General features: G+C 42.2%; 1 protein-coding gene across 1 annotated transcript in view; it reads left to right on the top strand.

Moving 5' to 3' along the window:
• The window catches only part of atrnl1a (attractin-like 1a), a 325,565-nt gene that overhangs the window by 199,877 nt on the left and 113,434 nt on the right, over nucleotides 1-12,254 (top strand). The window contains exon 27 of the mRNA XM_030748010.1: nucleotides 6,117-6,195. Within this exon, the coding sequence (XP_030603870.1) occupies nucleotides 6,117-6,195 (79 nt within the window). The remainder of the gene's footprint in view (nucleotides 1-6,116; nucleotides 6,196-12,254) is intronic.

The following is a 12,254-nucleotide window of genomic DNA, read 5'->3' as shown; positions in this document are numbered from 1 at the left end:
TTGCCCACGTCATTTCAGAATGACCGTCACGATCAGCATCCGCTTCCTGTTAAATTCTCTGTGGAGTTTTCATCTCTTTGATCAAATATCCGAGTAATGACCGAAAGAATGAAATTGTGGACGCAGGCGGCGGAAATGAGCTCCCTCCACAGGGTGTCAGCCTGTGGAGGTAGGGTGAGGCGCTTACTTATTCGGGAGCCCAAGTGAAGTTTAGAGCTTCTCCTTGAAGAAATGTCTATGATTGAAACTATTGATCGTATACTTAAATTACTAAAATTTTCAGATGTGAATAGATTTGTTTGTGGGGATCTGCCTGATCATCATTTGGGATATGAGAATATTTACAGATCTTTATCCTGTAAAAGAAATGAAATGTGTCAAATGTGTAGTAGTAAAACCAGAAGATGAGACCAAGTCTGTAGCCTGCTTCTGCTGTTGCAGCCTGTTCTCATTATCAGGGCATTATCAGATGTTACCACTGTTTTGTTAAAGAAGCTGGCACATGGTGTCTTAGATGCCCTGACACACTGGTGACGGCTAGAAGCAAACAGTCCAGTTTTAAGGAGAGACAAAGCTGGTATAGGGAAGATGACTGAGTGGCGATGGGGTAAATCACAACACTTCCAACCAGGTGATGGCAGGTTCAGTGGTCCTGCCAAGTATTGGTCTTGTGTGTTATGTTCTTTATCGTCTCTTAATGCTTTATTTTTCTTCCTCTGAGCTTTCGCCTAACCCCACAATCAGCCATGAAAGATGGCTGCTGTCCCTGATCCTGGTTCTGCCATGTGCTGGATCATAGAGGACTGTTAGACCACATCTGTCTAACATGTTTTGTAATACTGACAATTTTTAGTTTCTGTAATAATTTGAACTGTCCCTTTTTCTACAGGGTAGGATAGCAACGAGATGATGAGGATGTCACGTGTAGATTTGTAAATTGCCCATCTTTACAAATCTACAGTATCCAAACTGTGAAGCACTTTGTAACTGTGTCTTTTAAAAGTGCTATGCAAATTAATACAAATTAAAGTTGTTATTATTATTATAGGAGTTTGATTTGCTTGAAGTGCCAAAATCAGAAAACCACAGATGACCACGTGACTTGTGGCCTCAGTGTGGCTCGTCACTACGCTCAGAGTTGATTTGCAGGTTGTGCAGATGGAAAGCTGTTCCTGATTCTGAGCTGTCTGTGGCCCGTGTTCAACGAATAGTTCATTGATGCCCCTCCCCCTTCGGGGGTTCAGGTGATTCACGGTGCTTTCCTGTGTGTGCTCTCGTCTGTCGTATGAACTGTGCTTTTGTAAGTTTGTTTGCCCATTACCGGGCTGCAACGCGTAAAAAAGAAGGGGAAAAAAAAATGTCATACACAATCCCACAGTGATCTGCACATCCTCGCATGAACTCACACACACCCCTTGGTTGTTTAATCATTTCAGTTGCTCTTACCTGTGGCAGAACAGTCTTAAAACTAAACCTATCAAGGGGCTCAGTCGAGTGTTAACAAACCCACAGGACAACCCTGTCCTCCCCCCTCCTTCCTCCTCCCTAATGCCTCTGTAATAGCGACAATTAGCCATTCTGCTCCATTGGTTAGATGGCTAAGCTCAGGCCCTGTGGCCCATTAATGGTGAGCTGAGGTAAAACAGATTGAATTGGGAATCTTGTGCCTGATTGGATTTGAATCCGAGCCAGCGGAGGGTTTTTAGAATTTAGAGGATGGGAAATTATTGCAGGCGGGTTACTGAGTGTGTTTGTCTTTGCTGCGATTGTTCTGGGGAATAGTCGGTGTAATGGGGGTCCGGCCATATCCGCGTGGGGCTTGTTCAGCCCGTGAATCTGTCATGAAATCATGTCAAAGAAAATCTTGGCTAAAAAGATCACACCTCGTAATACATATTTGCTCTATTTCACTGTATCAGCAGTATATATACCTTCTTAGAGGCAGTAGCAACTTTTTTTAATAGAGCTATAGAGTGATTTTTCCCAAAGCAGTTCAGTACTGTGCAAAAGTCTTGATCCACCCCTCAGTTCTCTACATTTCACTAGGAAAAAGGGAAATATGTTTTATTTTTATTGAAACGTGCAAACATAAATGGAAATTCATTATATAAGGCAAAACCGTACAAAAGTGAATTACACAACCTCAAGTCAGTATTTGGTATGTCCACCTATATTCTTCAACACAGGGTCAAATCTTTTAGGAAAACGTTCTCATTGTTCCTTTTCCAGAAATAATTCTCCATAGTTGAAGTTCATCCCAAAGCTCGGCTTTGGATGTTGTGCTGTTTGTTTGGGATCGTTGTCATGCTGAAACATCAAGCTGTTGCGAGATGCTTTCTGGATATTGCATTGTGGGTCAAAATCTGGTGGAATTTTTTTGTGGTATCCCCTGGCTGAAACACAACCCCAAACCATGACTGAGCCTCCACCGTGTTTTACAGATGGCTGCAGACACTCGCGGTGGTACCGCTTTTCTGACCTCTGTACCTACTGATGAGGATTTGAACCAAAAATGTCAAATTTAGGCACAAAGACTGGATAGAAAATGAGTGTAAAAGTAGCCGATGTCCAAAGACCTTCAGAAAGCCTGGAGAACTACTGCTCAAGACCACTTTAAAAAGTACAGGAGAGTCTGGCTCCTTGGAAGCAAAATATAATGAAATTAGAGGTGGCTCAATGCTTTTACCCAGTACTGTAGGCTGAAGTGGGTGTTTGTACCATGTTTATTTTTACCTACCAAATAAAAGACGTGATATTGAATAAAAACTTTTATCATATAGAAAACGTCAGCAGCAGGAATCTTGAAACCGGATGGTTTTCATCCGGCAGCAGCAATGAGCATCTTGTCCTCACCGCCCGAGGGGATTTCCTGGTTGCGATGTCTCTAAATGCAACTGAAAAGTCAGTGAACTGAAGAGGCCACGACTGCAGCCTCTTCGCCACAATTGGGCTGAAAATGTCACGCTCATTACAGCACTAATACCCTTTACAATGCTGTCATCTCCACACCGAGACATGCACACGCACTGACACACAGAAACCGATGAAGAGGAGGATTGTTTCGAAGCTGCTGTCCTCAGCACTTTCTCAGGGACTTCCTGTTGTTAAGTCTTTGGGTGTGCTTGTTTTGAGTTGCTGTCAGAAGTTCTGGATGAGAGAGAAGCTTTGTGTTTGGCCTGATAACTTTGGCCTCCAGACATTGAACTTTGTAACAGAATGCATGGGTGTGTGTGTGTGTGTGTGCATGAAACCTTGTTCTTTGTTAGAGAGCATCATGTTGCTCATTGACCTCTTGCTGCCCTTTGCTGTCCTAAAATCCCCAGCTGCCTGTGGTCATTGTGGTTTTTTATCTTGCCACAGATTTCTCAAGAATTTCTTTCTCCTTTATAATCGATGCTCTGTGAAAATTGGAGCTAAAGGGGAGGAAGTTAGTGTGAAAATACAGCTTTGGGTTTTTTTTTTTTTCTTTCATACTAAGAACTACAAAGTCTACAAGCCCCAAGTACATGCTGCTTAAATTAGTGTGCTACATGCAGATATTGGACCCAGAATAAGAGCTTGATGGCTGTAAAATACACAGACATAAAAAAAAAAACAGCTAAAAAGACATGAACACATCAATAATTTCATATGACTGGCTGTATTTATTTATTTATTTTCTGGACAGTAGTTCTGTTAATTGTTGCTTGACTTCAGCAGAACAAGTGACGATACTCTTAACAAAAGGCAACAAAACGTCCTCATCAGCAGGAAGGACAGCCTGTAATCAAATGTCAGCTGTGACAGATGAGTTTATGATCGATCTTTTGGCCCTACTTCTGTCTTTTTACTTTGCTCTCATGTGCATGTGTACTTCAAGTTTTATGATAAAGATTTGGGTTAAAATATTCTCTTTCAAAACAAAAAGCACCTGTTACAAAGTTGTCGAGTGAGATGTTTACACTCAGCATTTTTCAGAACGACCACAATGACAACTTGCACTTGCTAGCAATGAGACTGAAACCACCTGGTAACGATCATTTGAATGAGATGATGTCATCTAAAGCAGAGGTCCCCAACCCCCGGGCCGCGAACCGGTACCGGGCCACACTTAAAGAATAAACCACATTATTTCCGTTTTATTTATTATCTGAGTCTGAACGATGTTTTAGTGTGAAAAATGGGCGTATTCTTGACGTATCAAGATGCTTATCTTGGTCATGTGATACATCACCGCTAAAATTAAACCCACAAGCTTCACTGGTTCCCATGCCTAACAAAATAGGTTGGTTGACCTGCATAACGCTCGTTTAACTTTTGAGCGCTCAACAAGAGTAGAAAAGCGCCATGTAAGAACTAGTCCATTTACCATTTATATTTAGCAACACAGCAGTGATAGCAGTGAGGTGGACCCAGCCAAGTCAAGCTGACGCTCCGGCGCTCGACACCGCGGCTCTGCAGCCACTGTGAACTCAAAGCTTGTATTGGTGTGTGTCAGCCAAACCCAGCCAACCCACAAGCTAGAAAAAATGAGTTGCAGAGAAACAAGCTCAGCGTTATGGTGAGTTGTATTTTTCATGCACTTTATACAGTAAAAAATCACCTAAGTCGAAGTCACACAAATCAGATTTTCACTCTAGTCGGATGTTTCCTGCAGGTCCTAAATTTTCCTAATGTTAATTCCAAAAAAATTATCTCCGAAATCAGTCGGATTTTCGCCTACCTTGGCTGAAACATCTGGTCCCATTGTAATGTTTTTCCAATTAAACTGCATAAACTGGATGAGTTTAACGCTAAAGCCCTCCTTATTTCCCGTCTGCCCACTTCCACGCATCGGATCGCTCATGCTCAGCTACACACAATAACAACGCTTGGAGACGCTTTATTTTCTGTATCAGTTCATTTCACTGGAGACAATCATGACAAGCAGGAGACAAGTGTAAGCTACAAAATCGCACTTTCAAGCAAAAATATGAGATTATAAAGTTTGCGGAAGCAAATCCAGAGATGAAGCAGAAGCAATTGCTGCAAAATTTGATATTAGACCCCAAACTGAAGGATTTCTTACAAGTCAGATGAAATTCCATGGGCCATTTGAATCCGACTGAGGGGATTTCTACTGTTTTTGTGTATCTTATTTTGAAGGCATGTTTAAACGTTATCATGGTGACCAGAGAGGATGTTCTTCATGCTTCGGCGCAATGTTACGAGGACGCTGCTGATAGAGTTGCATGCGAATACACAGTGGATTCATTATTATTATTATACTTAGAAAATATCACACTTTTGATTATGGTTGTATGATTTATTTTGACATATTTATCCGCCACACCTTAAAGGGCGGTCCATGGCTCAGAAAAGGTTGGGGACCACTGCTCTAAAGGGTCAATTTTAAACATAACCAAGTAGTTTTGGTGCCTAAATGTACTAAATTTGATCAAATAGCCATAAAAAAAAAAAAAAAAAAAAAAAAAAAAAAAAAAGCTGAATTGGTGAAAAAAAAAAATCACACATTTTGATTTGTACTTATTTCCTTGCATAACTGTTTATTTCTGGGATAAAGGCAAAGTGGTTCTTTACATTGCTGCCATCTGATTCTACTTGATGATTTTTATTTTGCATATTCATGTTTATACTTACACATCAAAATAAAAGAGGAAGTGACCAACCATGACACACACGAAAACCTGACACACAGGGAATCTAAAAATATGACTAACAAACACCTACTTGAACACACAGGCTGACAACACAGGGAAGACAGGCACAAGTGACCCCACAGGGGAGGGACACTCAGGGAAAACACAGGGAGAACTAAACTCTAAAGAGGAACCTAAACCCCCCACACAAGGAAACCAGGGGCCAAGGGCCAAGACACGGGGACAAAACACACAGGAGCACGGGGAAACCAGAAAACACACAAATAGCTAATAACAGAACACCTAACAATAACAAACTGAGGATCTAAACTGTAAGGAAATCTAAGAAAACACAACTACAAGATACAACAAACCAAACGCCACAAAAGAACTCAAACACTGAGCCACCGGCCACCAGCCCAGGACCACGACACATACACTACTGAGGAATCATTGATTTCTGGATTGGCTCATCATCTGTCTCTCTCCTCTGTCCAGCTGTTTCCTGTCACTGTTGCTGGTTGCTGCTGTTGTTTGGAAAATCAAACAGACCTGCTGGGCCTCACGACGTAGAGAGGTAGGACACATCCTGGCTAATTTCTTTCCCGTGTTTTAATATGCATTTTCATGTGTGTCATTATGTGTATATATCCATAGATTTGTAGCATTTCAAGAGTACACTATATACACTATACTGGCAAAATATTTGCTTGTCTGCCCACACACACACACACACACACACACACACACACACACACACACACACACACACACACACTTAACTTTATGGAGCTGCTTTGTGCACTGGTGTGCAGCCATGTTGGAACAGGAAGGGGCCATCCCCAAACTGCTCCCACAAAGTTGGGAGCATGAAATTGGTATGCTGAAGCATTGAGAGTTCCTTTCACTGGAACTGAGGGGCCGAGCCCAACACCTGAAAAACAGACCCACACCATAATCCCCCCCTCCACCAAACTTTACACTTGGCACAATGCGGTTCTCCTGGCAACTGCCAACCCAGACGCATTCATTTGATTGCTGACAGAGAAGTGCGATTCATCACTCCAGAGTCCAGTGGCGGTGTGCTTTACACCACTGCATCTGACATTTTGTACTGAGCTTGGTGATGTAAGGCTTGGAAGCAGCTGCTCGGCCATTGAAACCCATTCCATGAAGCTCTCTATGTGCTGTTCTTGAGCTAATTTGAAGGCCACATGAAGTTTGTAGGTCTGTAGTGATTGAATCTGCAGAAAGTTGGTGATTTCTGCGTACTATGCTCCTCAGCATTCACTGGCCCCGCTCTGTGATTTCACGTGGCTTACCACTTTGTGGCTACCACGCTGGAATTCACTGAGCTCCTGAGGGCGACCCGTTTTTTCACAGAAGCAGTCTGCACCCCTAGGTGCTTGACTTTAATACAGCTGTGGCCATGGAGGTGATTGCAACACCCGAATTCAACGACTTGGATGGCTGAGTGAATACTTCTGGCGATATAGTGTATGTGTGCGCTTTATTCTGCTACACAGAGATGCAGATGCCACATCAAAGACTAAACACTGAACGCTGATACTACTTCCCACCCACAAGTTGTGAAGGGTGGGTTAATGTCATGAGTACTGAAAGGGGGGAAAAAAATCTTTCTGCTTAACGAGCATCGCCATGACGATAAACAAGGCCATTCCCCTTAATTAGTGCTCCTCATGAACCAATTAACTCAGACGAAGTGATGCTAAACGGAGTGGAATGGAGTGATATATCACTTAAAGCCTCAACAGATGCCACATCATTTCATATTTACTTCTGACCCTCCTCCAAACACACTCACAGACACACGCAAACACAATTTAGACTCCAAATCAATTCCACGCTCTGTTGTTTGACATGTTTTTGAGTTTATTCTTCCTTTTTTTTTTTGGTAATAACCCTTAGTCTGCTTTCGAAATTTGTGTCTTGTGTTTGTGTCATCAGGGAGGAATCAGTGTTGGTTTTGTACAGCTGTGATAATAGTCTGCTGTTATTGGTATAATCCCTAGATGTACCACGGGGAACTATTGTACTTAAATACACTTATTGCTTCTCCCCCTTTCCCTCTGTACTGCTGCTGTTTTGACATCATGCAGAAAATTCTGATCCTTTCATGTGCAAATTAACTTTCACCGTTTGAACAATGACGACATGTTTCTTTTAGATTTATGATGTTTCAAAAATGAATTGCCTTCAATTAGGAGTATTTGTAATCTACTTAAGTGGGGTAAACTTTCATGCTCAGTTGGGGACGTTAGCGTTTTTGTCACATGGAGTGGGTTCCCGGTAAATGCAAAACTAACTGTTTGGTTTTACAGATTTTTAATGAGCAATAACTTATAAGTTATTGGAGGCGTGGCTGCTCTGAGGGTTAGGTGGATGCTGACAGCTAGTTTGCACTATTTTTGCTTTATGGAGCATTTTGTGTGTCTGTGTGCATATTGCTTACCAAGCTTGCTAGCATTAGCTAATAACTTGGCATGCCAGCCTCTCATTTAAATATAACTTCAGGCTCGGAAAAGAAAAGGGAAAAAAAAAAAAACAAGATGGTGATGCCCACAAAGTTAGAATCAGGGTTTCTGTTGCAAGTTTACAAACCTGTGAATGATGCCTCGGTGGCTGTGTCTGTCTTTCATATACAGTCTATGATCAGCCTACAGCTACAAATCTATAATAAGCCCAACTAAATGAATGCAAATCTTGCTCTTGCCAAATCAGTGATGGATGTAAAGTCTGAAAAAGGAGCTTCGACTGCATGGACAGACAATCCAGTCGGTGCTGATTTAAATAGCCCGTTTTCTGGCCCCATCAGCCGTCTTTAATATTTTATGTTGTGCAGTATCTTTGCTGAGAAATGAAAAGTGAAATATAGAGCCTGATATAAACATTAAGGATTCTTGAACAGCTTTATCCCTTTTTGTTTATTTTATGTGTACACACAGGTGTGTGTGTTTCCAGCGCGGTGATTGATACCGTGATGTGTGTTTAGCCACCTGTGACCCGACCAACACAGTGTTTGTTTAGCCCTGTTTTCTCAGCGAGAGGAGCAGTGTGCTGGTTGCTGGCAGCCTGGTTGACACTCTGCTACAATATTTATGAGAGCTGGTCTCATATCACAGCAGAGCCGCAATGCTTACCGCACTGTTGGTTTATTTCCACATTTCTCTGTCGTTTACTGCGGGTCGCCCTCATTCTTCCTGAGGGCTGTTTGCGTTCACTATCTCTACCTTTAGATGAAGGAGGATATAATAAGTGAAAAACTGCACCTTCAAGAGAAATCATCATTGTAGGAACAGCTCCACTTTCTTCCTGTCATCACTTACAGAAAAGTTATATGAAATAAAATGTATTACTTCTTAAAGCACATTTGTTAAATCAGAAAATTCTAATAGAATTAAAGTACATCATTGGAAAACTGTCATATTCTTTACAACCAGTAATGTAAGAAACTGATTTCTACAGTGTGTAAATAAGCAGTGCATTACTTTAAAAAAGTAATAATACAATTAATTAGTCAATACTGACCTTAATTAGAAATGTGCCAGATTAGGCTCTACTGTCTCTTTTCTATCTTCCTTCAGACCAATCTCTAACCTCCACTTCTCCCTGTATTAATCAGCCTGTTAATACACATATCTCGTTAGCTAATCACATGGTAGCAACTCAGTTCAATTAGGCATGTAGAGTTTCAGGTACTGCTGATTTACTCAGATTTCCCACATAACCGCCACATAGGGTTTACAGAGACTGATTCAAAAAAAGAGAAAACATCCAGTGAGCGGCAGTTTCCTGGGTGAAAATGCCTTGTTGATGCCAGAGGTCAGAGGTGAATGGTCGGACTGCTTTGGGCCGATAGAAAGGCAACAGTAACTCAAATAACCACTCGTTGCAGGTGTGCAGCTGCAGCAGAGGACTACATTGCTCCTGTCGGCTAAGAACAGGAAACTGAGGCTACAATTTGCACAGGTTTACCAAAAACTGGATAATAGACTGGAGTCATAAACACCATGAAAGCATGGATCCATCCTGCCCCGTATGAACTGCTGCTGGTGGGGTACCGGTGTGGGGGCTAGTTCCTTGCCACATTTTAGGCCCCTTTGATACCAGCTGAACATTATTTAAACACCATAGTCTGCCTGAGTATAGTTACTGACCACATCCATGACCACAGTTTATCCATCCTCTGAAGGCTGCTTCCAGCAGGATAACAAACCATGACACAAACTGCTTTCTTGAACATCACAGCAAGTTTGCTGTAGTCAGAAGGCCTCCGCAGGCGCAGATCTCAGCCCAACAGAGCACCTTTGGGATGTAGTGGAACAGGAAATTCATATCATGAATGTGTAGCTTACAGATCTGCAGCAACTGTGTGTTGGTATCATGTCAATATGGACCAAAATCTCTGCAGAATGTTTCCATCACCTTGTTGAATCTGTGCCCTGGAAAATTTAGGCAGTTCTGCAGGTAAAAGGGGGCCAACCCAGAATTAGTGAGGTGTACCTAATAAAGTGGGTGTTGAGAACAGATACAGTGAATCTAACTCTTTTTTACTCAGCTGAATTAATGCATTTGGGCTTTGGGGGTGAGTGCTAGTGACAGCGTGTCTGCTCCCATTATGCTACCGGGCTGTTGGCATCACTGTAGCTGTTTAACTTTTGGGAGTCAGTTTTTCAGTCAGCTGCTCATGTTTAAGGACATCAGAATAGATTTGGCAGTAGAGGTTATATTCACAAGTATTCAGTCGTCTGCCTTCACACCCATATGAACTTGAGTGACATCCCAGTCTTAATTCAGAGGGTGTAATATGATGTCAGGCCACCGTTTGCAGCTATAACAGCTTCAACTCTTCTGGGAAGGCTTTCCACAGGTTTAGGAGTGTTTATGGGAATTTCTGACCATTCTTCCAGAAGTGCATTTGTGAGGTCAGACACTGATGTTGGAGGAGAGCGCCTGGCTCACAGTCTCCGCTCTAATTCAGAGGTCTTCTGTCGGGTTGAGGTCTGGACTCTGTGCAGTCAAGTTCTTCACCAAACTCACTCATCCATGTCTTTATGGGCCTGTGTGACTCAGCATTTTATGTGGCCTACCACTTCATGTCTGTCATTGCCAATTGCTTCCACTTTGTTATAATACCACTAAGGGTTGACTCTGAAATATGGAATTTAGTAGTGAGGAAATTTCACGACTGGATTTGTTGCACAGGAACAAGTCCAGGTATCACAACACTGAGAGAGACCCATTCTTTCATGCTTGTAGAAGCAGTCTGCATGCCTAGGTACTTGGTTTTATACTCCTGTAGCCATGGACATGATTGGGACATATGAATTCAATGATTTGGATGGCTGAGTGAATACTTTTGACAATATATAATGTACATATTTCTAAGGCAAAGAATTAGTTTTAGCATGTAATTAAAGATGAATGTTCTGACACCTTTCAGTGCATCGGCACATCGTTGTTTGAACCCGCCTGTTCAAATTATCAGGACTTATTGAGACTTAAGATAAAAATAAATTATGTGCTGAAGCATAATATAAAGATATTAAAAGTGTCAAGTCTGTCAGGTTGTAATACTAGAAGAAATGTCTCTGTAGCTTTTCTGTAGTGTGAAGTATCATCTGTTCACTCCCCTCCCTCTGCTGTGCTCTCCAGAGAGCCGGTCTAGTGGGGAACCACAGCAGAAGGTGAAAATGGGATCTCTTCACCGTTAATTATGGATCACAACCAGCCACGAGACTACAGAGAAAACTGGATATTAATAGAACCGCAGCTTTATGTTAATTGCTTTTTCTCATACTTGTTTTTTATTACCAACAATCATTTTTGGATATGAGATCAAACAATCAAAAGCTACTTTGAAATTCTAATGCTGATGCGCCGAGACAAGATGCGCACGATGTCTCTGGTTTTTCCCTAATAGGGTTGCTCCTCTGAAGAGTGTGTGCGTGTGTGTGTAGTGTGTGGATTTTGAAATCCACCACAGCTGATACACTGCCTCACGGCTAGATAAATTAGTCAAATAAGAATGAAAAGCTAGAAAGACGGCCAACCAGAAGGACGAGATTAAGGTCTTCTCTGTGCTGCTGACACATTTTCTCACACATTTTCTTCTCCTTTGCCAAATCAAATACCTATTTAATTTTTTAAACTCATATTTGGCCTTGTCAGCAAATCAGAACTTTGTTATATGAATGTGTATGAACATTGTTATAGTGTAAACAGAGTATCTATGGGACTGTTACGGCTGTATCATTGTTGCTGTTTATTTTACTGACGGGTTTGTTTTCTTGATCGCATGTTGCTCCCTCGACCCCTAAACCCACGGGACGTAACAGGGACGATGCCTAAAAAGAGAGAAAAGAAAAAGATAAGGGCGGCACAGTGGTGCAGTGGTCAGCACGGTCGCCTCACAGGAAGAAGGTCCTGGACTCAAATCCAGGTTGGGGCCTTTTTCTGAGGAGCCCATGTCGGGGGGTTAGGTTCTAAGTTGGACGTAGGTCGTGGTTGTCTGTCTCTGTGTGTTTGCCCTGCAACACACTGACGACCTGTCCAGGGTGTACCGTGCTTCTTGCCCTATGACAGCTGGGCTAGGCTCCAGCCTCCCTGTGACCC

This window comes from Archocentrus centrarchus, chromosome 15, assembly GCF_007364275.1.
Source record: "Archocentrus centrarchus isolate MPI-CPG fArcCen1 chromosome 15, fArcCen1, whole genome shotgun sequence".
Taxonomy (NCBI): Eukaryota; Metazoa; Chordata; class Actinopteri; order Cichliformes; family Cichlidae; genus Archocentrus; species Archocentrus centrarchus.
The sequence above is the reverse complement of the archived record's forward strand: the minus strand, read 5'-3'. Positions and strand labels throughout refer to the sequence as shown.